Raw genomic sequence first — 25,454 nt, 5'->3', positions numbered from 1 at the left:
TCCGCAACATATAAGGTTGCCTGTAAGAGATCGCTCGCAGCGATAAGGCCGCCTATTGTACATTAGTTCTAGTCTATAAGTATGTTTTTTGTATGTCTGATTTATGTGGTGTTCAATAAAGCAATATTCTATTATATTCTTCTATTCTATTGTACGAACCCGACGATCTTCCTGCCGCAGTAGGGCTGCGCGTCGTTGCAGTCGTCGATGCGGTGCATGCAGACGTGCGGGGGCGCGGCGCGCGGGCGCGGGGGGCACGCCTGCTGCAGCACCAGCGGGGAGCAGCTGCGGGGGGGAGGGGGGGGGACTTGAGCATCCACTTACCAAGGGTTTTAAATCCATAGTTAACATGGCATTCATACTACATACGAGGGCGGGTCAATAAGTCCGTGACTTTTTGAACAAAATACTGGTTTTTGGATATTTTTTTTATTTATTTTTCAACGTAGTCTCCTTTGAGCTCTATACACTTTGTGCAAAGTTTCTGCAATTTTTTTATCCCTTCCAAAAAATGAGGTTTCTCGAGGTCATCAAAATACCCACCTTCTTTGGCGCCGATTCACCCCGAGAAACCCACCGTTTAGACTGATTTTTGGTCTCTGGTGTGTTGTGGTGGATCCACGTTTCATCCACGGATACAAAACGGCGCAAAAACTCGTCCGAATTTCGGTTTAACAACGCCAAACACTCCTCTGCGAAGTTGTCATTCGATTGCGTTTGTGAGCAAACGCGGCAGCCATCTTGCGGAAAGCTTTTTCATACCCAAGTGATCATTCAAAATTGAAACCAGTGAGCCACGTGATATCCCTGTGGCTTCCACTATCCCTTTCACTTTCAATCTCCGATCGGCCAACACCATGTCGTGAATTTTGCTTCCACTATCCCTTTCACTTTCAATCTCCGATCGGCCAACACCATGTCGTGAATTTTTTCAATCATTTCAGGTGTAGAGACCTCAACTGGGTGCCATGGACGTCCGGCATCTTCCGTACTTGTACGGCCACAACGGAATTCAGTAAACCACTTTTAACCATAGATATTGATGGTGCAGAGTCCCCATAATCTTTATCAAGCTTAGCCTTGGTTTCAGTGATGGTTTTTTTCCGTAAAAAAATCATGCTTAGTGAGCACACGAAATTCATTTTTTTCCATTATGTTTTAAATCACGCGGTTGTTGCTAAGAACGGGTGTAAAACACAAACCAAGTGACGTAACTTGTGCAAATTTTGACAGATGTCTACTGACAGATGCTTGTTGACAGGAGCAGTGTTGTTCTTTCAGTTAAGTGGCGGGAAATGAGCCGTTTTCCTTGACAGCTGTCAGTTGAGCTTTTGGGTAAGCCGATAGATGGCGTGAAAACGCAGTGTACCAACTGTCAAAAATTACATAGAGAGCAAAGAGTACTAAACTCAGAATAAGAACTCACTAGTTGTGATTAAATGTCGGGTGGTAGCGCGAGCCATCCTTCCGAGGCTCAGACTGCATGTGGCTTGGGATAGTGCTAAGTATTCTGTGAATAGTTCTACCCGCGCCGTCACGTAGTGTTCTTTTCTCTATGCGCGCCGTTTGAACGGGTGCTGCGTGCGAGAACTGATTTTCTATTTTTATTTATTGTATGATCCTAAATAAGATCCCAAAGAAATACTTACAAGACAAGATGAGAATGTGTGCCGTCGCAACTTGTAAAAATAAAGGACATCATAAATTTCCAAATGATGAAAGCCAGGCGCAACAATGGATTAAGGCGACTCGGATAAATGTGCGAAAAATTGATTGGAAACTGCGAAAACATTCATGGTTGTGTTCGGATCATTTCATACCAAGTGATTTTCATTCACGTAAGTAAGTTAAATCATTCGCGGTAATGTAAATTAACCATTGTTACATAACATGATATATTATGTAGGTACCTACCTATCTAACATAAGCACTCAAACAGGTAGGTAGAGTTGCCCAACATGACCCACCAAGGCAGGGATTAAATTCATTGAAAAGGATTTGAGCTGCATGTAGGTACTTATAGCTTTTCACATTTTATATGCACTAGGTTGCTTGCTCAGTCAGTACCTGTACCTATATTTATCATATAACTGAAGGCTGAAGCAACAGTGACATCGACATCATAGAGAAAATAATACTACAATTCTACCTACCTACGTCACTTTCACATTTCGTTAGCCTCACAGAATAACATATTGTGATCTGAGTGTGTTCTGAGGGTTTGAAAGTTGGTACAACCCCAAACAACGCCATCTATTTCTCCAAAAAGGAACTTTTTTTTTTTTAACAAACGCCTCATTATAAAAGTCACGGACTTATTGACCCGCCCTCGTATGTATACATTTTGGTTCGTTTCTTATGGTTGCTATTTTTGACCAATGATCGAGTTAACTATGGATAAAAAAAACTGGGCCTATTTAACTATGGATCAAAAAACTGGATTATCAAACATTTTCATAAACATGCTAGCTAACGCGAAAATTCAAAGCAAATTGACAGAATTGACTGTGACTGTCCTTGCGCTAGATTGCTTTTCTGTAATGTAACATTCGCAAGAATGCTCATCACAAGTGAATGTTCAAGCTCACCTGAACGCCAGCAGCACGGTCAGCAGCAGCGCTGACAGCGACATCTAGTGGACGAGAACGGAACTATTCACAGTTATTAGTTGTGAACGTAGACCGAGCCTATTGGTAAACCGATGAGTTCATTAGCCAACTGAAAATTAAATCAAGGTAGGTAAGTAAGCAATGTAATTTATAGGTCGTTTAAAGCGTAGGAAATAGTTGTAATAAATTTTTTCACAGTAGGTGGGTGGATAACATTAATTTTATGTTTCGTGGATTACTGGGAGCAGCTAGGGAGAGGCCGATACCCAGAGGTGCACTATTGGTTGATGATGATAAGAAATATATAGTTTCTTATCCGTATAGGGAAATGAAAACTTTTAATTTAGTGGAAATTTTAGGTTAGATTAAGTTTGTTTATAAAAAATACTATTGAAGGCACAGATTGAATGTGACGTGACATGACTTTTTGTCCCGTCAGAATAATGAATAGCGCAAATTCTTACTCCCTTATTCATAGAAAAGTTACAGAACGTTTGTCATTAGCTAACGTTCTGTAACTTTTCTATGAATGAGGGGCAAGATGAGGGGTTAGTGTATTATCTATGGTCCGAGTCGAGTTTAGTCAAAGTTTATGAGTTTGGTTTCTCTCTAGATATTGAACAGTACTTACATACTATACGGATTTTAACACATATTTACGCTAAACAATCCTGCGATTGCAATTTTGCTAATACATTGTAAGTCGAGAAAAAAATAACATGAAATGCCATTCAAAACATTTATTCCACCAAATAATATTTTCCTTCTAACAATTTTACATGGAGTACTCGTACTTGTAATAATAATTACAGTTCTCCCATATTAATAATGCGCATGCAAATCTTCGCAAACTGTCGTATTCCCGGAAACACCCGAATCAGTGCCTTAAACAAAGCACTTGCATTTTGATCCTTGTTCGAAAGAAATAGTAGTCAATATCATGTGACACATAATCGAAAACAATTTGGGCGGTCGGTGGCTGTCACCGATCAGTCAAGGGTCTCAAGGTCAAGATCAATATTACTTTTGTGGAATTATAAAGAGCTGCAATTACACATCGTTCTTGTTATTTTTTTCAAATGTGATTTTAATTTCAACTTTAATTATTTTTGACGATGCCATATTATGAGGCACATTTAAGAATAAAATATGCGTCACATTGATAGACTTCACTTTGCCAATAAAGCCACACCCAAAAGACCAAGTTTGTAATTGTAATATTATTGTGAATGATCAGCGCTGTAAATACTTTTGAACTGAGATTTTAATGTAAACATTTTTAATAATGTGAAATAATCAGTGCTGTAAATACTTTTGAACTGAGATTTCAATTTTTTTACATAAACCTGTGTTTGAAATCCATTTCTCCTTATAATATAAACCTTGTGTTATTCAAACCTTCTTTCATCCATCTTTACATCAGCTTCAGTAAGACACTTGAAAAGTACCTACTGTAATATTTTCGAAGTAAATTTTAATATTATGGAATATTATGAATTATCGAATCAAATTTCGTTACTGATAAATCAATTATCTCTTTTAGCACCAATTACATAATTCTACTAAAATTTCATGAAGAAAATGCACTTAACCACTCTAAATACATAATAGTTTTCTAACGCTCGGGAATACGACCGTTGCCGAACAATGACGAAGATTTCTATGTGCGTTATCAATTTTGGGGAACTGTATATATTTTAAATAAGTTATGAAACAATGACATTTCAGTTCTTGTTCCGGAAGTACCTAGGTAAACACTCTTTTTGTGCCTTTAAATGCATATTAAAAATGGAGAAATACATTAGTATTTTAAAACCCTACTATTTCTACACACTTAGAAATTTCTTCAGAAACTTTCTACACACCTACATCCAAAATACGTAAACTCCACAAATGTATCTGACGAATAAGACACTCCAATTTGACAAACTGGACTAAACCGCTTTAAGTGCGGATAAGACAACGTTAGCTGTCCTCCCATCAGATAAATTAGTGGCACACTTACAACTAAATACTAACGTATTGTCACTGGTTTAATAAAGAGTAGAAACATGTATTTATTTATTTATGTATAGTATAATATACTAGCTTAACAACTTTTCCTACAAAATAAATCAATAAATTAATACGCGATGTCATAACTAACTCAATAAATATAGATTTAGCGGACGGTAATAATTTATAAGTCTAATAGAAATAATATAGTATGTTTGTCGTACAAAATGTCCATGATTAGCCCTGACTAAAATATAAAATATTGGCATAAAAAAAGTCTCAGACAGTGTACAACAGTACGATTATTCAGATATGTTATCAATATTTAATACTATGAGGATAATTGAGAATTTTGTACAGCAAGAGTTCAGTTATTGTTCCGAGCTCCAAATATCAACAAGTGGTAGTCTATGGTCATATTTTACCTTCTCGACTTCTCGTTTGGTTGGCGCACAACATTGCCTTCACGGATTACAATTATAAGTAAATATGAAGACAGTAGTAATAGTCTGACAATTATTATCAGCTTCTGTTTCCTAAAAATAAATTATTAATTAAAATAATTTGAATATAAGTAAGTAAATATATTTATGCTAAAATACACATACATGTGCGTTTGGTCAGTTTCACAGTGTAAGTCCCTAAAATCAGTGAAGGTATAAAAACCAGTAATTTTAATCGGGACTTAAATTTGTATAAAATAATAATTAATAATAATATAATAAAAAAAACTAAATCAATTATTCTAAAAATAAAAAGAAAAAAAAGGAATAAAACAAATGATATTTTTAATAACTTAAAAAACTTATCCTGATCTCTGATCAGACTTTCATATAAGAAACGTACAAGCTAATGTACAATTTAGTAATTATGATTGTAGTCGGCAGTGAACATTCACGCGAAAATTGTAATTACTTGGATATCTTCTATTATGTAGGTCAGGACAATTAAACAGAATGGCTGAATGAGTTCATATGAAATGGGAAATATCCAAGACAAATTGTCGCCTTCACTACTGTTACAAATACATATTAATTAGACACTAGATACATAGACACCAACTTCTAACACATAATATTTCATGACCTTTTACCGTATGCATTATCATCATCATCATCAGTTATCCATATATTATCGCCATTCTTCTTTCATTCTACTACAAGGCCCCGCATATTTCTAGACTAGTTAATTTCCTCTAGTAAAAATCATATTATTATAACCTTTATCACATACATATACCACAGCACTTTCATTCCAACGAAGAATGACGATAAATACAGCACTAAACCAACCCCCTTACGGCGGCTCACACAAGTTAATTTCCTCCATCAGTGGATCAAAGAAATGATCCGGGACAGGATTACACACTTTGACCTCACTACTCTCCACTATATTATCTTCATCGCACACATTGATCTCACTACTGTCTATAGGGTCGTCAAGGCCAATACGGTCGGTTCCATCAACAGGCTTGTTCTCTAGAGAGACAAGCTCGGTGCCCCCTTCACCTGTGAAAGAAAGAAAATGGTTTTATTGCCAAAAATATATAATTACAACAACTTTACCCTTAGTTTAATAACATCAATTATAGGAATAGGTAATTGTGTTCTGGCAATTTTATCAGTATATTCATAAGAAAGTATGCAAAGTTTGTGCTTGCGTTATATTAATGACTGAAAGTGACTGAATGGCCATTAACGCACAGCCCAAACGGCTCAAGCTACAACCATAAAACTTGGTATGTGTAGGTAAGCACTAAGAAAGGATTTTCAGGAACTCCACCCCTAAAGGGGTAAAATAGGGGGATGAAAGTTTGTATGAAAGTCCTTCAGTTTATGGCGGAATTCCCGCGGGAAAACTTTTTAAGGCGAAGCTCGCGGGAACTGCTAGTATGAGATAATGTAGCATATAGATAGATAGATAATTCTTTATTGCACACACTAACATAAATTACACAAGAAAATGTACAACATAGACGGTACAAATGGCGGCTTTATTACTAAGAGTAATTTCTTCCAAACTACCTCGGAGGAGGGAAACTATACATATGTATGTTACCTTGGGGGCCGGCTGGTGGCTATGCGGGCCGGGGCGCGGCGCGGCGGCGGTACACGCGGCTGAGCGCGGCCGCGAACACCACGGCCACGCCGAGCACGCCCCACGGCGCGATGCGATGCCCGTATACCAGGCACGACAGCAGGATGGAGATCGCCTGTGGAACACACAGTTATATATTAAATATATCATGTTGTTGTTTGATGCCCGACAACTCTCTCAGCACAAGCTTGCTTGTGTTGGGGTCCACCAACCCGCACTAGGCAAGCGTGGTGGACTAGGCCTAAACCCTTCCTTCATTGGAAGGAGACCCGTGCCCCAGCAGTGGGGACGTGATGGGTCGTGATGATGATGATGTTTGATGCACCGTACCTGAACAGGTGAGTAGCGTGGGACGTCCTCCAGCTCGCTACCGAGGGTTTTAGACAGTTAGTTGTTGAATGAGGAAGGCCAAGAATATAGTGCAAATGCCTAAGTCCTTCAGAAAGTCAACGGCAAACGTTAAAAGATTTTTTACAAAGAAAAAAGAATCATACAATTCTGTGGCCAGATACTTTTCTTCTGCTTAGCGTGTCGATGACAATTTCTGCTACCCTACTTGGCTATCCGTATGTGCGTTTTTGCCAAAACTGCCAAGTGTGGTCAGTATATTTGCCTATAAAGTATAAAACGCCTATTTGGCAAATAAAGCCATTAAAATTAATGGTAAATAAAAACGCAAATACGAATTTCCAAGTGAGGTAGCAGCATGAGATTGACCACAATGGCCGATCCCTTCAGTCCCACATGTCGGACGGTCACTTCAGCCTCACCTGTCGGACGGTCACTTCAGCCGTACCTGTCTGGGCCTCTAGTACGGCTTTTAAAATTAACGTTACGAAAAAAGTTTGGGTTTTCTTCTGTCACTTTCATATATTACTTATCTGTCAAAAGTTTCATGATTGTTTCCGCTAGAGGCGCTATTTAATATGCGAGAAAACGTAAACTTTTATAGTTTTCGCCAAACTATCAAACCTGTACTAGACCCCCTGACGGTCACGTTGACTCACCTGTCTGACGGTCACGTAGGCTCACCTGTCGGACGGTCACTACACCCTCACCTGTCTGACGGTCACTTCAGCCTCACCAGTCCTGTCTTGACGGTCACGTTGGCTCACCTGTCGGACGGTCATGCTGACTCACCTGTCGGACGGTCACTTCAGCCTCACCTGTCTGACTATTGGAATAATAATGTAAACGAGTATAAACTTATTGTGTTGTATTTAAGAAAAGTAAGTTATGTACTTGCTTTAAGTGCACATGACGTCTGTGTCTTTCCTCTTACCTGTCTAACCGTGTACATATCAAATAAAATCCAAATTTTTATAAGTAATCTCGCTGTGTTTGCTTACGACTATCCAATACTGACGGTCACTTCAGCCGTACCTGTCTGACGGTCACGCTGCCTCACCTGTCGGACGGTCACGCTGGCTCACCTGTCGGACGGTCATGATGACGGTGAAGAGCGCGGCGCCGAAGCGCGCGATGGTGCGGTAGATGAGCAGCTGCCCCAGCGCAGAGGCCAGCGCCAGCACCCCCACGTCGCATAGGAACATCGGGTGCTAGGGACGACAACTATTCATTACAAATGAGGTAAACATGGTGAGACGTGGTGGTGTAACTGACAAGATCTGGGCTCTCATTTGTGAGGCTCTGGGTTAAAATCCTGCCAAGTGTTGGCGCACGGGCGCAACATTGCTATTCAGCGTATTCAGGCGCTTAACGTTTTAAAATTATTAATTGTTCTCCTACCTCATATAATTAACATTGTACTTCGATCAACGTATTCGGCCTATCAACATCAAAATTGTATCAAAATTGCATTAAACTGTTAAAAGTGAACAGTTTGAGTTTGATTCAAGCTCCATATGTCCCCTACGAGACATAATTTGGTGACCCCGACGTGATCACGGACAGCAACTTCTGGAGAAAACTGAGTCGTAGAAGGCATCATCAGCTGCAGCCGCGTGGTGACCAGAAGCCTGCAGCCCTGCAGTCCACCAGCAGCCATCACCAGCCATCACCAGCGACGAAGCCTGTGCAGCGTACGGCAGAAGGTCCACCTTGCCACCGACATCCCGGGCAGTGACGCAGCAAAAGCCTCACACCGCAGAGAAGTCTACCATCTACAAAGATAAGTGCCCAAGGTTTCCTTCATTCCAGTTTCCTACCTAAACCTGTCCTAATTCACCCAAATACATCCTAAATATACGTAACAAAATATCATTCAACAAAATAACCTCAAACCAAAGTACTAAATTCCCACCTACTTCCTCAAATTTCATCCAAATTTCATCAAATTTTCAAAATACTCTACTTGTGCAACCTTCCAGCTTGCTGTGACGTCAGATTTTTGAAATTAATAACCCAAAAGAAGTTATTACAATTTCAAAATTTGCATACAAAAGTACCACCTACTTTTTTATCTTTCATCCAATTTTCAAACTTTCATAATACAATATTCCCCTTGCTACCTACCAACTATCTGTGGCATTAGAATTTTGAAATTCTATCCCAAAACGGATTTATTCAAAATTTAATTTTCTTACTACACCTACTTTTTTATTTTTCATTAAAATTTTATAAAACTCGCAATACACCTTCCCTGTGAGACCTTAGAACTTTTCATCAAATCAGATTTCAAAAAATATTAATCCAAAATGATTTATTGAAATTATATTTTTTTTTACACAAAAGTGCCACCTACTTTTTTGTTTTTCATACAATTTTCACAAAACTTTCAAAATACATTCCCTGGGTAACCCATCACACATAACTGATTTCACTTTTTTGAAATTTTTGTTCTAAAACAAATTATTAACATTATTCATTTTTCCATTGTTCTTTTCTTGTAAGTTTTGTGAACATAAGAGTAAGGTGGACATTACTTGTCCCTCGTTATAAATTATGTCTATACACGCCTTCTAACCCGGGTTTGCCGAACAATTCCAGGTTCTCGCATCAAAAGCGAGCCACGAAGTATGCCAATAGGACTTCCCAACGTCAGCTCAAGCTGAGTTCTCGGTGGTAAGCGGTCCCAGCTTCCTGTTCGGCAGGTGTCACGGATTGAGGAGCGTGAGATTAAATTCAATTATATTATTTACACTTAATACCTACTCACTTTGGGTGCGAAACGTAAGACTTGATTTGGCCACTTTGCTATTGTATAACTAAATTGTTGATTCTGATAACTAAATTTATTTTATATCATGGCGCCAGTTGATTCAGATGATTCATCTAAAGAATTATCGAAACAATATAAAGAATTATCTGCTAAACGCAGTTCAGTTAAGGGGCAGATTACAAAATTTAAGAAATACTTAGAAAGTTTTACGGGTCGCACTCAGTATGAAACTATTGAGTTAGCTAAATTAACGGTCAAGCTTAGCAAGTTTGAATGCTTGTCTACTAAGTTTGATGAGTTGCAAGATCAGATTGAGGTCTTAAATACCGAAAATTTAAGGGACGAATTGGATGAACGCGAGAATATTGAACAAAATATCATTGATTGCATTGCGGATGCTAAGACTATTCTAAATTATCAAAATGAGATTTCTGTGCTAGAGGAGCGCGATAGACGTAATTCTTATTGGCAGGAGGCACAAGGTGGAGGCGATTGTCAAAATGATGGTATTAAACTACCTCAGATTCAAATTTCTAAATTCGATGGCTCACCATTCCGCTGGTTGGGCTTCCGCGACACTTTCCTAAATTTGATCCATAACAACAAGAAAATATCTTCCATTCACAAGTTTCATTACTTGGTATCGTATTTGGAAGGTGACGCCGCGAGGGTTATTTCGAATATTGAAATAAGCTCCGCCAATTATAATGATGCTTGGAAGTTACTATGCGAGCGTTATAACAACAATAGAATACTGATAGCTCACCACCTCAAGTCATTGCATAACATTCAACCGATGGCTCGCGAATCTGAAAGTGCATTACGGTTTTTTGTCGATCACATCACTAAAAACTTACGTGCGCTGAGCAGTCTTGGCCAGCCCACTGACAAATGGGATACATTAATAATATTTACATTTTCCCAAAAGCTTGACAGCCAAACGCTCGTGAAGTGGGAAGAGTACCGTAATTCTATTGAAGATGACTTTCCAACATTACAACAATTCACAAAATTTCTAACTGATCGTGCTAATGTACTCGAATCAATAAATCGCAATAAATCTGACAATAATTATTCTAAATTTCAGCGGCCACAGCAGTCATCGAATTACAACACAAAAACAATTTATGAACACAAAATCATTTGCCAACACAAGTCACTCAAGTCACGAATCAAAGCCAAGATCTTACCTATGTATAATATGCAATCAAAATCATAGGATCTATGACTGTCCTACATTTAAATCTAAAAACATTCAGGATAAGCTGGCTGATGTATCAAAATACAAGTTGTGCCTTAATTGTTTACGCCAAGGGCACCCGGGGCATGAGTGTCGCATGGGTCCGTGTCGCGAGTGCAACAAGAAGCACAACACTTTGCTGCATAAACCAAACAATGTCGCTGCAAATACTTCTGTCAATCATTCAGAGACAATTTCAAACTTTTGCGACCAAAATATGAAACAGGAAGTGTTGCTATCTACAGCACTAATTGAAGTTACGAACCCGGTTACCAAACAAATGGAACGTGTTCGAGCTCTTTTGGATTGTGGCAGCCAATCATCATTTATTTGCAAGTCGTTGCAGCAGAGGCTATCATTAAATTGTAATCCTGTTGACTTGAGTGTCATTGGCATTGGCAATAATTCTACCAACAAGGTAAATGAAAGTTGCGTTGTGCAACTAAGTTCAATTAATTCAAGCTATAATGTCACACTTTCCTGTTTTGTTTTAGACGAGCTAACAGGAAATCTTCCTAAAAAATCTATTAATATACAAAATTTACAACTACCAAAAAATATTCAACTGGCCGACCCAATGTTTCACCAACCTTCTCCAATACAGATATTGATTGGAGCAGATATTTTCTGGGACATACTGGAATGTGAGCAAAAGTCCCTAGGTCCAAACAACCCTAAATTGCACAGTTCTCAACTTGGTTGGTTAATCAGTGGTCCGGTTTATACAAAATCAAAAAAGACAAACAAAATTAACTGCAATCATGCAACAACAAAATCCTGTAGTACAGACGAAATACAAAATCTACCTATGCATTCCTGTAATACAGACGAAAAAGACAACATACTTAAAAAATCCAATAAAAAAGACAAAAAACCAAATTTATTTACACAATCCTGTAATACAGACGAAATACAAAATCTACCTATGCATTCCTGTAATACAGACGAAAGAGACAATATACTTACGAAATCCAATAACAAAGAGAAAAAACAAAAATTATTTACACAATCCTGTAGTACAGACGAAATACAAAATCTACCTATGCATTCCTGTTATACAGACGAAAAAGACAATACACTTACAAAATTCAATAATAAAGACCAAAACCAAAATTTACTTTCACAATCCTGCAATGCAGACGAAATCCATAAACTATCTACAAAATCCTATGATACAGATAAAATTGAAAAATTACTTACAAAATTCTGGGACTTAGAAGAAGTTCCGCACAAAAATAATTTAAGTGAAGACGAAAAGGCATGCGAGCTTCATTTTAAAGCAAATGTAACTCGTCTCAATACCGTTAGATTTTGCGTAAATTTACCTTTAGTTGACTCACCTGACTGCCTCGGAGATTCCTATTATTTGGCTAAACGTAGATTTTTAAATTTAGAAAAGCGCTTTCGAATGGATCCAGAACTAAAATTACAATATGTACAATTCATACAAGAATATGCTGATTTGGGTCATCTTTCAGAATCTCCGGAGGTTAAGCCAAATCCATCTTATTTTTTGTGCCATCACGCTATATTTAAGGACAGTGAGTCAACCAAAATCAGAGTGGTCTTTGATGGTTCTGCTCCTTCCACTTCCGGCTTCTCGGTCAATGACATACTGATGGTAGGCCCACATGTGCAAGACTCTCTTTTTTCCATACTGATCAGAGCAAGGCAGTACAAATATCTACTCACGGGAGACATTCAAAAGTTTTACCGTGAAGTTCTCGTTGCTGATGAAGACAGAAACCTGCAACTGATCTTATGGAGGGAAGATGAGTCAATGCCTATCCGGACGTTAAGATTGAATACTCTCACTTACGGTACCGCAAGTGCCAGTTATTTAAGTACGCGTTGTCTTTGGCAAGCAGGGGAGGAGTGTGAGGACGAACTCATTAAAACAATAATTCAAAAGGACTTTTTTGTTGACGATATGATAACTGGGTCAAATGATGTTGAGCAATTACGCCACATCCTAAATACTGTAACTAAAGAATTAGACAAAGGTTGCTTTAAATTACGAAAGTTTAAGACCAATTTACCCAGCATTTTCGAAGTGTCGGACGTCAACACTCAGGAAAATTTAGCAATAAGCGAATCGTCCAGCACGCTTGGACTGGGCTGGAGTCCGTCTAATGACACATTAAATTTTCCGGTCAAAATTCCACCTCAAAATGTAGCTATCACAAAACGCTTCATCATGTCAAGTTCATTCAAAATTTTTGATCCTCTGGGACTTTTAAGCCCATGCATAATAGTGCCCAAAATTTTATTGCAAAAACTATGGCAGCAAAAGGTTCCTTGGGATCAGCCAGTCCCTAAAGACATAGAAGAATCATGGCAGGACTTTGTCAATAATTTACATATATAATTGCAGGTCTCAAAATAATCCGTCACAATTTGTGTGATTCACCAACTAGAATTGAAATGCATTCTTTCAGTGATGCCTCGCTATCAGCTTTCGGTGCGTGTATTTACATAAAAACTACAAATATGAATGGTGAGGTCACTGTAAGATTACTATGCGCTAAATCCAAAGTTACTCGTCTAAAACCTACAACAATTCCTCGATTGGAGCTTTGTGCTGCACTGTTAGCTGCACGATTATGTGACTCGGTAATCAATTCATTACGGTATAAATTCGATCGTATTGTGCACTGGTGCGATTCAAGTGTAGTTCTAGCATGGCTGAGAGGCAATCCTAACAAGCTAAAGGTATTTGTTGCAAATCGTGTAGGTGAAATACTTGAAACAACACAGCCTTCATCATGGCGTTACGTACCTACCGCTAGCAATCCGGCCGACTTAATTTCACGAGGTGCTAGTGCCAGTAAGTTGCATGATTCGGAGCTGTGGTGGCATGGTCCTAGTTATTTAAAACAGGATGAATCAAAATGGCCAGTACTACACTCAAAAGATTGTGATGACGAAATACCTGAACTTAAAACTATAACTGTGACAGTTTGTGAATCAAAACAAGACATAATAGATTTCAAAAAATATTCTAAATTAACAAAATTGCAGCGTATCATGGCATACGTTAAAAGATTTATTTACATGTTAAAAAATCGCATCAAAATATTTACAGACATTCTTTCTACAGATGAACTTAATAATTCAATGAATTCGCTATTTTATATAGCGCAAACTCAAAGTTTTAGTCATGAACATTCAATTTTATCGAAAGGACAACCACTTAGTCCCAAATCTAGGATTTTATCTTTAGACCCGTTTCTCGACGAAAATAATTTAATTAGAGTTGGAGGGCGTTTAAGTGCCTCTGACTACGCTTACCTAAAGAAGCACCCGATACTTCTTGACTCGTCTCATATTTTGACTAAATTAATATTTGAACATGAACACTTGCGCAGCATGCATGCCGGACCTCAACTGTTACTGGCTACAGTTCGAGAAACAGTTTGGTCTACTAATGGTAGACATATTGCGCGACGCACTGTCTATAATTGTGTACGATGTCGACGAGTGCAAGGCAAAACATTATGTCCCAAAATGGGAAACCTACCATCGCAAAGAATTACTGCTGATTTTCCATTTTTATCAGTTGGACTAGACTTCGCCGGGCCATTTTACACAATAAACCGTAAAGGTCGCGGAGCTAAAATAACAAAAACTTATTTATGCCTTTTTGTTTGCCTACGATACAAATGCATTCATCTTGAGGCTGTGAGTGATTTAACTAAAGACGCGTTCGAAATGACCCTACGGAGATTCGTGGCGCGCCCTGGCCGACCAGCGGAAATATTTTGCGACAACGGTCGAAATTTTGTTGCCGCTGCCAAGGAACTCGGTTCTTTCCTAAACAATAATGTCAATCCTCTTTCTGAGTTTGCATCTCACGAAGGTTTCAAATTTATTTTTACTCCTGCTTACGCTCCTCACTTTGGCGGCATTTGGGAAGCTGGGGTGAAATCCGCTAAATTCCACATAAAACGTGTTATAGGAAACACTCACCTTACTTTCGAAGAAATTTCTACTCTTTTCGCACAAGTGGAGGCAATTCTAAATAGCCGTCCCTTATATCCCCTATCATCCTGTCCTAACGACTTCCTTTTCCTCTCCCCAGGGCACTTCATCATAGGAAGAGCACTGAATGCACTGCCTGCCAAAGATCTGACAGATTTCAAGGAAGGTGGACTAAATAGATACAAGCGTCTAGAGCAAATACGCCAGCATTTTTGGCTGCGCTGGCAGAAAGAATATATCGCTGAACTTCAGCTACGAACAAAATGGCGAACGAACAAAGGCCAACTCAATGTAGGAGATCTGGTCTTACTACAAGAAGACTTCGTTCCACCGCTAAGTTGGCGCCTCGGAAGAGTAGTACGGCTGTTCCCTGGTGCAGATGGAGTGTCTCGTGTAGCGGACATCAACACTACGCGCGGCTGCGTCCGGCGTCCACTGGTTCGCCTGTGTCCACTACCCACGACGGAAGACCATAAGAAGAGTTGAAAGATCCCTTTCAACGGGGGGGAGTATGTTGGCGCACGGGCGCAACATTGCTATTCAGCGTATTCAGGCGCTTAACGTTTTAAAATTATTAATTGTTCTCCTACCTCATATAATTAACATTGTACTTCGATCAATCGATCCAGTACTTTATCGATGACGTCATATTCATGTACTACGACATTAATCTGCTTGGTTCTTTTTATTTCCTCTTCTGTGGTAAAGGACGTGATTTGTTCCTGTTTTGAGTCATAAGATGGTAGCCATTGCGGTCCTTTCCACCACAAAGTATGATCGTATAGTTGGGCTGCTGTTATCCCACGGCTGGCGCAGTCTGCCGGGTTCTCAGTTGACTGTACATAGTTCCAAGTATCTGATGGCATAATCTTTAGTATTTTTTCTACTCTGCTTGCTACAAATGTTTTCCACCTTCCTGTGTCACCTTGCAGCCAGCCTAAGACTACCATTGAGTCCGTCCAGCCGTGAATAGTTATATTGAAGTCTGATAGACACTCTACCACCTTTTCCATAAGTCTGGCGAGCAAAAGTGCTCCACAGAGCTCTAGTCTGGGCAGAGATACTTGCTTTTCCTTGCTTTTTATAGGCACTAATCTCGCCTTTGCCACCACCTGTACCACTGATCCTTGATTGGTTTTACAATATATGACGCAAGCGTACGCCTTCATGGAAGAATCGCAGAATCCATGTAATTCGATGCTCGCACCCTTTTCTGTGTTTAGCCACCTTTGTATTTCATAACTGTTTATGTTTTCAAGGTCATCTCTGCTTTTTAGCCACTCAGTTTTGATATCTTCTGGTACTGGATCTCCCCACTCGATCTTAGATAACCAAACATGTTGGAATAGGAGTTTTAATTTGGTTGTTACTGGTGAGAGCCATTCTAATGGGTCGAATATTTTTGAGATATCCGATAACAGTGTTCTCTTGCTTACTTCTCGTGGTGAACTCTTTTCATTTAATACCTTTGATTGAAATGAAAACTGATCTTTTTTGGGATCCCAGCACAGGCCTAATGTTTTTTTTGACCCGGAGCGTCTGAAATCCAACTTTTCTGCTTCCTCGTGGCTGTGAATTAATTACTGTTAGATAACATTAATTTTGTGTTTCATGGATTACTGGGATAAGCTAGAGAGAGGCTGATATCCAGAGGTGCACTATTGGTTGATGATGATAAGAAATAATAGTTTCTCATCGATATAAGGAAATGAAAACTTTTGATTTAGTGGAAATTTTAGGTTAGATTAAGTTTGTTTAGGTTTAGGGCAGGGGGGGTCAGTGCCTTAATGGCTGAACTTTTAGTAGAAGGTAGTGCCATCTCTTTATATTACTCTTACTACCAAAAAAGATGTAAGATGGCGTTATCAACAAGACCATAGAACAATAACAAGACACATAGATAAGTAGTATTTGAATGTTAACATTGTCATGATCTATGGCTTTTATGAAGAAATTGCGTGACAGTGTCAGTTCAGTTGTCTTACAATGTCTCGCAAATAACATTTTTGTAATAAAAGCCTATACTCTCGGTATATCGTTATTTATAAATTTTATATACCTACAAATAAAAATAAACATGTTGTGTCAAGAAAAAGCATCTTTATCCGCAAAAAGTGTTTTTATGAAATTCTTGTGACCTGACAGATTCCATATGGATCCACGTTCCATGTGGTTCCACGGGAACCGAGCTGAAATGGCGGCACTGGCAAAGAGCGATCGACATCTTCATATCCGCTGAAAAATAAATACTATGTGTACCAAACTGATAAATGTCGTCAAAGATTTGCCTCGCGAGGATAAATGATGCACTATTGGACAAAATGACTTTATCGCCACAAGTGACAAGATTTGCTTCTCTTGGGAAACATAAACTAGCAAAACATGAATTGGTTTTCATGGTGAAAGGAATACACACACCCACTCGCATATTATTTTACAAGTGACATGAACAAAACTGAACTGAAACATTGTTATATGCGAGGTAATAAAGAATTATATAATAATTTGTTTTTTTATTTATTGTTGCATGTAGGTAGGTACATAAATAGATTGAACTTAAATTTAGCTGATAAATGTAATAACTGTTGTGTGGTGTAACTACGGTAACGCAAATATGTCTTATATCTTTATAGATTGAAGTTAATAGCCGGATCCCCACCAGACGATTCAACGCGATCCGATCGCGCGATCCAAGGAATCTTACATACTAAACTTCTTGGATCGGGCGATCGAATTGCATTGGATCGTTTGGTGGAGATCCGGCTATTAACTTGTGATAACAATATCTATATATACAGGGTGTCCCAACAGGGCACCCTGTATGTATGTACAATGAGGTTGAGCAATATAAAGAGATGGCGTTGTAGGCTCAGTATGACGTATAGAGTATGACAAAAAACTCCTCGAGATGGCACTCTTTTCACAATTGTTTATTTTTTCTCTATGGTTTAGGGAAAAAATACTATTGAACACAGATTACCAAAATATATTGAAGGCAAAAATTCTTAGCAAAAAATGAATATTGTGACGTGACATAACTTTTTGTCCCATTAGAATAATGAATTATTCATAGAAAAGTTAGAGAACGTTTTCGATACTGTTTTGTCCCTCTCTGTCAAAGAACAAATGAGGCGTTTTCCTTGACAGCTGTCAGTTGAGCTTTTGGGTAAGCCGATAGATGGCGTGAAAACGGAGTGTACCAACTGTCAAAAATTACATAGAGAGCAAAGAGTACTAAACTCAGAATAAGAACTCACTAGTTGTGATTAAATGTCGGGTGGTAGCGCGAGCCATCCTTCCGAGGCTCAGACTGCATGTGGCTTGGGATAGTGCTAAGTATTCTGTGAATAGTTCTACCCGCGCCGTCACGTAGTGTTCTTTTCTCTATGCGCGCCGTTTGAACGGGTGCTGCGTGCGAGAACTGATTTTCTATTTTTATTTATTGTATGATCCTAAATAAGATCCCAAAGATTAATACAGGAGAAACACAAGGAAACTGAGAAAACTTGAAAAGAACGGCTGTACGCACAATCGCACTGAACGCTGAAGCAACAGTGACATCGACATCATAGAGAAAATAATACTACAATTCTACCTACCTACGTCACTTTCACATTTCGTTAGCCTCACAGAATAACATATTGTGATCTGAGTGTGTTCTGAGGGTTTGAAAGTTGGTACGACCCCAGACAACGCCATCTATTTCTCCAAAAAGGAACTTTTTTTTTTTTAACAAACGCCTCTGTAACTTTTCTATGAATGAGGGGGTTATACCCCATTTACACTCTCGCACGAGTGGCGAGGCGAGCGACAAGGCGAGGGGCGAATCGCGAGTGTGAACAGACGCTCGTGGCTCGCCTCCTCGCTCGCCTCGCCACTCGCGGCGCTCGCGTCCGGAGCGGTTTTTGGGGCACGAGTCAAAGGAGCTCGCGTCGCACGCGAGCGGGTGTTTACACTCTCGCGTCCGCTTCATTCTGGCTTCTACATCGTGCCGCGCAGGTTGTGTTCGTCGTCGTATAATTATAACGTAGTGTTTTTTCCTCAGTTGTATAATGGATTGGTCGCAAGACGAAACATTTAATTTCATATAAGTAAATATTTCAATAAAATAATAATAATAAAAAAACACTAAAACGTAAGAAATAAAAGCAGTACTTACCTGCTTAGATATATTAGTACTGTCACATAGAATAGGTCTAAACCATGTCTAAAACATAAATTATTTCTTACGTTTTAGTGGTTTTTTGAAGTCGTTTTTTTTATAATTATTTTATTTTATTACTTATTTATACTTAGTTTATTTGCAATAATTGACAATCAAAATTAAGAAGCAAATGATACCTATAAGTCCTACTAGTCAGTAGTAAACACGAAGTAATTGCTATATACCTACCGTTGAGGAGTTCCCTTGACTACCTTCCGTTTCCATCATCAGATCAGCTCAAGGTCACCATCATATTTTTTTAATGTTAAAAATACCTATGTACTTTCTAAATTTCATTAACTACAATCGGTTAATAGGTACCCAAAATGGAAATTCATAGCCTGTTTTTAACCCTTCACCCACCCTTGGAGGTGGAATCAAAATTTGAAAAAAAATGGGACCACATGGGATCTCAACCCAATACATAAAAAAAAGAATTTTCAAAATCGGTCCAGAAACGGCGAAGTAATCGGTGATCATACATAAATTCTTTATTGTTGCGGCTAAAACTTCGACGTCCTCCATCGTTGCTAGCTCAAAGACAACTGAACTCTGCACGAGAGTGTAAACACCCACTCGCGTCACACGCACGAGTGACGAGGCGAGCGAGGAGGCGAGGGCCGAGGCGAGAGTGTAAATGGGGTATTAGAGTATTATCTATGGTCCAAGTCGAGTTTAGTACCTACTATGAGGGCCACTTTTACCAAACGCGAAATGCATTTAAAATTGAATTTAAATCAATTAATCAATACATTTTGTACTAACTGACAGACGTTTGACAGGCGACTAAATACATTTAGCGTTTGGTGAAATTCCACCTGAGTTTGGTTTCCTAGAGATCTCTAGATATTGAAAAGTACTTACATACTACTTTATACTATACGGATTTTAACACATAATATTTACGCTAAACCATCCTGCGATTGCAATTTTGCTAATGCATTGTGATTTGAGTAAAAAAATAACATGAAATGCCATTCAAAACGTTTATTCCACCAAATAATATTTTCTTTCTAATAAGTTTACATGGACTACTCGTATTTTTAAATTATTAGTTATATATTTTAAATAAGTAAATAAGTTAAGAAACAATGACATTTCAGTCCTTGTTCCGGAAGTACCTAGGTAAACACTCTTTTGTGTCTTTAAATGCTTGAAAATGGAGAAATATACATTAATATTTTAATACCCTACTATTTCTACACACTTAGAAATTTCTTCAGAAACTTTCTACATACCTACATCGAAAATACGTAAACTCCACAAATGTATCTGACGAATAAGACACTCCAATTGGACAAACTGGACTAATAAGACGACGTTAGCTGTCCACCCATCAGATAAATTAGTGGCACACTTACAACTAAATACTAACGTATTGTCACTGGTTTAATACAAGAGTAGAAACATGTATTTATTTATTTATGTATAGTATAGTATATAGTAAACTAGCTTAACAATTTTTCCTACAAAATAAATCAATAAATTAATACGCGATGTCATAACTAACTCATTAAATATAGATTTAGCGGACGGTAATAATTTATAAGTCTAACAGAAATAATATTATAAATGTTTGTCATACAAAATGTCCATGATTAGCCCTGACTAAAATGTAAAATATTGGCATAAAATAAGTCTCAGACAGTGTTCAACAGTACAATTATTATTCAGATATGTTATCAATATTTAATACTATGAGGATAATTGAGAATTTTGTACAGCAGGAGTTCAGTTATTGTTCGGAGCTCCAAATATCAACAAGTGGTAGTCTATGGTCTTATTTTACCTTTTGGACCTCTCGTTTGGTTGGCGCTGATCAACATTGCCCGCGCCAGTTAAATATTATTCACGGATTTCAAGTATTACAACTGATATTAAGGGTAACGAGCACTCGCTTGCGAGTAACCTGACTACTCCTTCGGGGATTACAGTAGTGAGCATAATGTGTATGTACAAGTACAACTGATATAAGTAAATATGAAGACAGTAGTAATATTCTGACAATTATTATCAGCTTCTGTTTCCTAAATATAAATTAAAATAACATATTTTAATAAGTAAATATGTTTATGCTAAAATACACATGCATGTGCGTTTGGTCAGTTTCACAGTGTAAGTCCCTAAAACCAGTGTAGGTATAAAAACCAGTAACTTTTAATCGGGACTTAAATTAGTAAAAAATAATAAAAATAAAATCAAAAAATAAATAAATTAATTATTCCAAATATAAAAAGAAAAAAAAAGTGATAAAACAAATTATATTTTTAATAACTTAAAAAACTTATCCTGATCCCTGATCAGACTCTCATATTATTATAAGAAACGTACGTACTCGTACGTAAGCTAATGTATAATTTAGTATGATTGTAGTCGGCAGTGAACATTAACGCGAAAATTGTAATTACTTGGGTATCTTCTATTATGTAGGTCAGATTTACATTTTGACACATAAGGAGGCGACAACTTATCAGATAATGGCTGAATGAGTTCATATGGAACAGGAAATATCCAAGACAAATTGTCGCCTTCTCCACTGTTACACATACCATACATATTAATTAGACACTAGATACATAGACACCAACTTCTAACACATAATATTTCATGACCTTTAACCGTATGCATCATAATCATCATCATCAGTTATCTATATATTATCGCCATTCTTCTTTCATTCTACTACAAGGCCCCGCATATTTCTAGACTAGTTTATTTCCTCTAGTAAAAATCAAGCATTTTATTATAACCTTTATCACATACATATACCACAGCACTTTCATTCCAACGAAGAATGACGATAAATACAGCACTAAACCAACCCGCTTACGGCGGTTCACACAAGTTGATCTCTTCCATCAGCGGATCAAAGAAATGATCCGGGACAGGATTACACACTTTGACCTCACTACTCTCCACTATATTATCTTCATCGCAAACATTGATTTCACTACTGTCTATAGGGTCGTCAGGGCCAATACGGTCGGTTCCATCCACGGGCTTGTTCTCTAGAGAGACAAGCTCGGTGCCCCCTTCACCTGTGAAAGAAAGAAAATGGTTTTATTGCCTAAAATATTGCCTATAATCACAATTTAAGTAAAATGTGCACCTTTACAACTTAATGTATTCCAGGGAAACCTGTAATTAGCCTTATCATAAGTAAGTAATATGTTATGTTACATAAACAATGTACAACGCTGTTGGTTTCTTAAATAAAAGAAATAAATGTTTGTGCTTGCGTTTGTTTCTATATTAATCACTGAAAGTGACTGATTGGGCATCAACGCAGCGTGTTTTGAAAGTATACAAGGCCAGAACGCAGAGGTTGGGACTGCTCGCGTATATTTTCAAATTAAAAGTTTGCCATGATTTACTTGAAAGTATACAAGGCCATTACGCACTAATCGCGTATATTTTCAAGTAAGTTGGGCCAAAATTATGGCTTGAAAATATACTGCAGCAGTTACCACTGCGTACTAATCGTGTATATTTTCAAGTGCCAAGCGGCAATGCGAGCACTTGAAACTATACGTGATTAGTTACCTGGCAGCCCTTTTGAATTGTTGCTCTCTCTTTCTTTCATGCGAAATAGTAATAAGTCTATTGATTTCTGAACAGTGCATCATCATTCCGCACTTGGCATTGTTTTCGTAACGTGTTTTTGTTTACATCGTACAGTTAAAAAGTAAATTGATTTAAGTAAATTAAACTTTTGTAAGGGTGTAGAACAATTCAAAAAAGTCAATTACGGTGAATTCAAAACTTGATGAAAATTATGTCTGTAATGGATCTATAGGGTAATACCTACTACACTCACGAGCAATGAATAAGTCCAAGTAGCAAAAAGTCAACACCAAATGACCCAAATTTTTTAAAACAATTTAGAATTCGATCAAAATTTACGTTTTTAGTTGGTTATAATAATATTTTGATGCGCTGTTAAATGTACTTTAATATTGCCGACGGGCGGCGTCATTAAGCTAGTCTTTTCCGTTCAGGTGCTATCGTCACTGGAACCTTTTCACTGCTCGTGAGTGTAGTAGGTATTACTCATAAATTCATATAAATAATGAGATATCATATTAGTATTCTTACTTGCAAATATGATTGCTATAAATATCAATTTGACAATCAAATTAGAGCTTGTTCCTCTTTATTTATTGACATTCTATAGGTATGACAGGCAGAACAAGTAAATTGTAGTTACCAGTAAACATTTACCGAAATAGTAAAGTAAATCAGAATCAGCATGTAGGTATAAATTATATGCGACAAGTACGCCAATCAAGCAATGTGCGTAATAGCAATGTATATTTTCAAGAACGATTCAGTAAATCCCAACTTGAAAGTATACGCGATTAGTACGCACAAATTGTGTATATTTTCAAGTAAAATATTATTTTTTTTCACTTGAAACTATACAGTGCTAGTACACTATGGGTGCGTTCTGGCCTTGTATAGTTTCAAAACACGCATCAACGCACATCTCAAACTGCTTAGGCAGAGTAGGTGAGCACTGAAAAAGGATTTTCAGGAACCCCACCCCTAAAGGGGTAAAATAGGGGGATGAATGTTTGTATGAAAGTCCTTCAGTTGAAGGTGGAATTGCCACGGGAAAACTTTTAAAAGCGAAGCTCGCGGGGACAGCTAGTATGAGCTTGTACAGCACATGCTAAGTCAGAGGCATTTTACTGACATAATACACACCACAATTTCTTAATTAATGTGATTCTTCATGTCACTGTTCCTATTGATGTTGTTTTGTATTTGTGATGTGTATTCTTTTAGTAAATAAACGATGTGTCTATGTCTATGTCTATGTCTAGATGTTGCAGCGTATGTTACCTTGGGGGCAGGCTGGTGGCTATGCGGGCCGGGGCGCGGCGCGGCGGCGGTACACTCGGCTGAGCGCGGCCGCGAACACCACGGCCACGCCGAGCACGCCCCACGGCGCGATGCGATGCCCGTACACTAGGCACGACAGCAGGATGGAGATCGCCTAAGGAAAGGAGAATTGTATTTTAAATATACATATTATGTTGTTAATTGTCGAACTTAAACAGGCCGAGTAGCGTGGGACGTCGTCCAGTCCACTACTGATGTATTTGTATGTATGTATGTACCGTACCTGTCTGACGGTCACTTGAGCCTCACCTGTCTGACGGTCACTTGAGCCTCACCTGTCTGACGGTCACTTCATCCTCACCTGTCGGACGGTCACTTGAACCTCACCTGTCGGACGGTCACATGAGCCTCACCTGTCGGACGGTCACTTGAGCCTCACCTGTCTGACGGTCACTTCACCCTCACCTGTCTGACGGTCACTTGAGCCTCACCTGTCTGACGGTCATGATGACGGTGAAGAGCGCGGCCCCGAAGCGCGCGATGGTGCGGTAGATGAGCAGCTGCCCGAGCGCAGAGGCCAGCGCCAGCACCGCCACGTCGCATAGGAACATCGGGTGCTAGGGGGACGTAGATAGATGATAGATAGATAAGTTATTTATTTACTTAACACAACACATATGCCGAGTTGCAGAAAGGGACTTTAAGCTAATGTCGACATTAAATCTATGTCTGTCTCTTTCTGTCCGTATACTGTCAAAGCAAGGCAACACTACATATAATGCCGACATTAACTTAAAGATCCTTTCTGCAACTCAGTGTTTCACAGGTTACACAGAAAGATTTCTAAAAATTAAGTTTAAGATTACATTAACACAAAACATTATTATGAGACAGACAGATAGATAAGCAACATGTGTATTTATCATCACGTATCACGTCAAGTATTCATTACAAATAAGGTAAAAATGGTGAGTTGTGGTGGCGTAACAGGGTAAGGTCTCGGCAACCATACGTGAGGCTGTGGGTTCGAATCCTGCTATGAACCAAAGATTCTTAAGAAATAAGAAATTTTAGTACAATGTAAACCATTGCTGTTACGGTAAAGGAAAACATCGTAAGGAAACCAGGAACATAGATTCTAGATAAGTACACTAAGTGCAATATACTCATTACAAAACCGAGATACGACATAATAATATCAAGCGAAAAGTGGGTGGCTCGCTTGCAAGGCACCTCTGACTACTTCTGGATTCCAGTCGTGAGCATTGTTATGTATGTATCATCATCAGCCAATAATCATCCACTGCTGGACATAGGCCTCTCCCAAGGAGCGCCACTACACTCAGTCCTCGGCCTTCCACA

At 38.5% G+C, this 25,454-nt stretch overlaps 2 protein-coding genes across 4 annotated transcripts in view; one reads left to right on the top strand and one right to left on the bottom strand.

Annotated features, from left to right (window-relative positions):
* Positions 1-5,173: 5,173 nt before the first annotated feature.
* LOC105393544 (adenosine 3'-phospho 5'-phosphosulfate transporter 1) overlaps positions 5,174-25,454 on the bottom strand; it is a 29,663-nt gene continuing 9,382 nt past the window's right edge. For 2 of the 3 annotated variants that reach the window (XM_048621963.1, XM_048621966.1), the window contains 3 exons: positions 24,584-24,709; positions 24,093-24,246; positions 21,498-22,285 (listed from right to left, as the gene is read on the bottom strand). In XM_048621963.1, the coding sequence (XP_048477920.1) occupies positions 24,112-24,246; positions 24,584-24,709 (261 nt within the window). In that variant the 3' untranslated portion in view covers positions 21,498-22,285; positions 24,093-24,111. Of the gene's footprint in view, positions 6,113-6,662; positions 6,817-8,134; positions 8,261-21,497; positions 22,286-24,092; positions 24,247-24,583; positions 24,710-25,454 lie in introns of those variants that run through there. The other variant, XM_048621964.1, reaches the window with a different exon arrangement.
* Positions 14,397-15,656, top strand: LOC125488713. The gene has a single exon (XM_048621967.1). The coding sequence runs from the start codon at positions 14,432-14,434 to the stop codon at positions 15,527-15,529; it is 1,098 nt and encodes a 365-aa protein (XP_048477924.1). The 5' UTR covers positions 14,397-14,431; the 3' UTR covers positions 15,530-15,656.

Source organism: Plutella xylostella, chromosome 7 (assembly GCF_932276165.1).
Source record: "Plutella xylostella chromosome 7, ilPluXylo3.1, whole genome shotgun sequence".
NCBI lineage: Eukaryota > Metazoa > Arthropoda > Insecta > Lepidoptera > Plutellidae > Plutella > Plutella xylostella.
This window is presented reverse-complemented; position numbering and strand designations above follow the sequence as displayed.

Bases quoted from the DNA above. Each gene is read 5' to 3' on its own strand.
- LOC125488713 (XM_048621967.1), top strand. From the start codon at position 14,432: ATGCATGCCGGACCTCAACTGTTACTGGCTACAGTTCGAGAAACAGTT.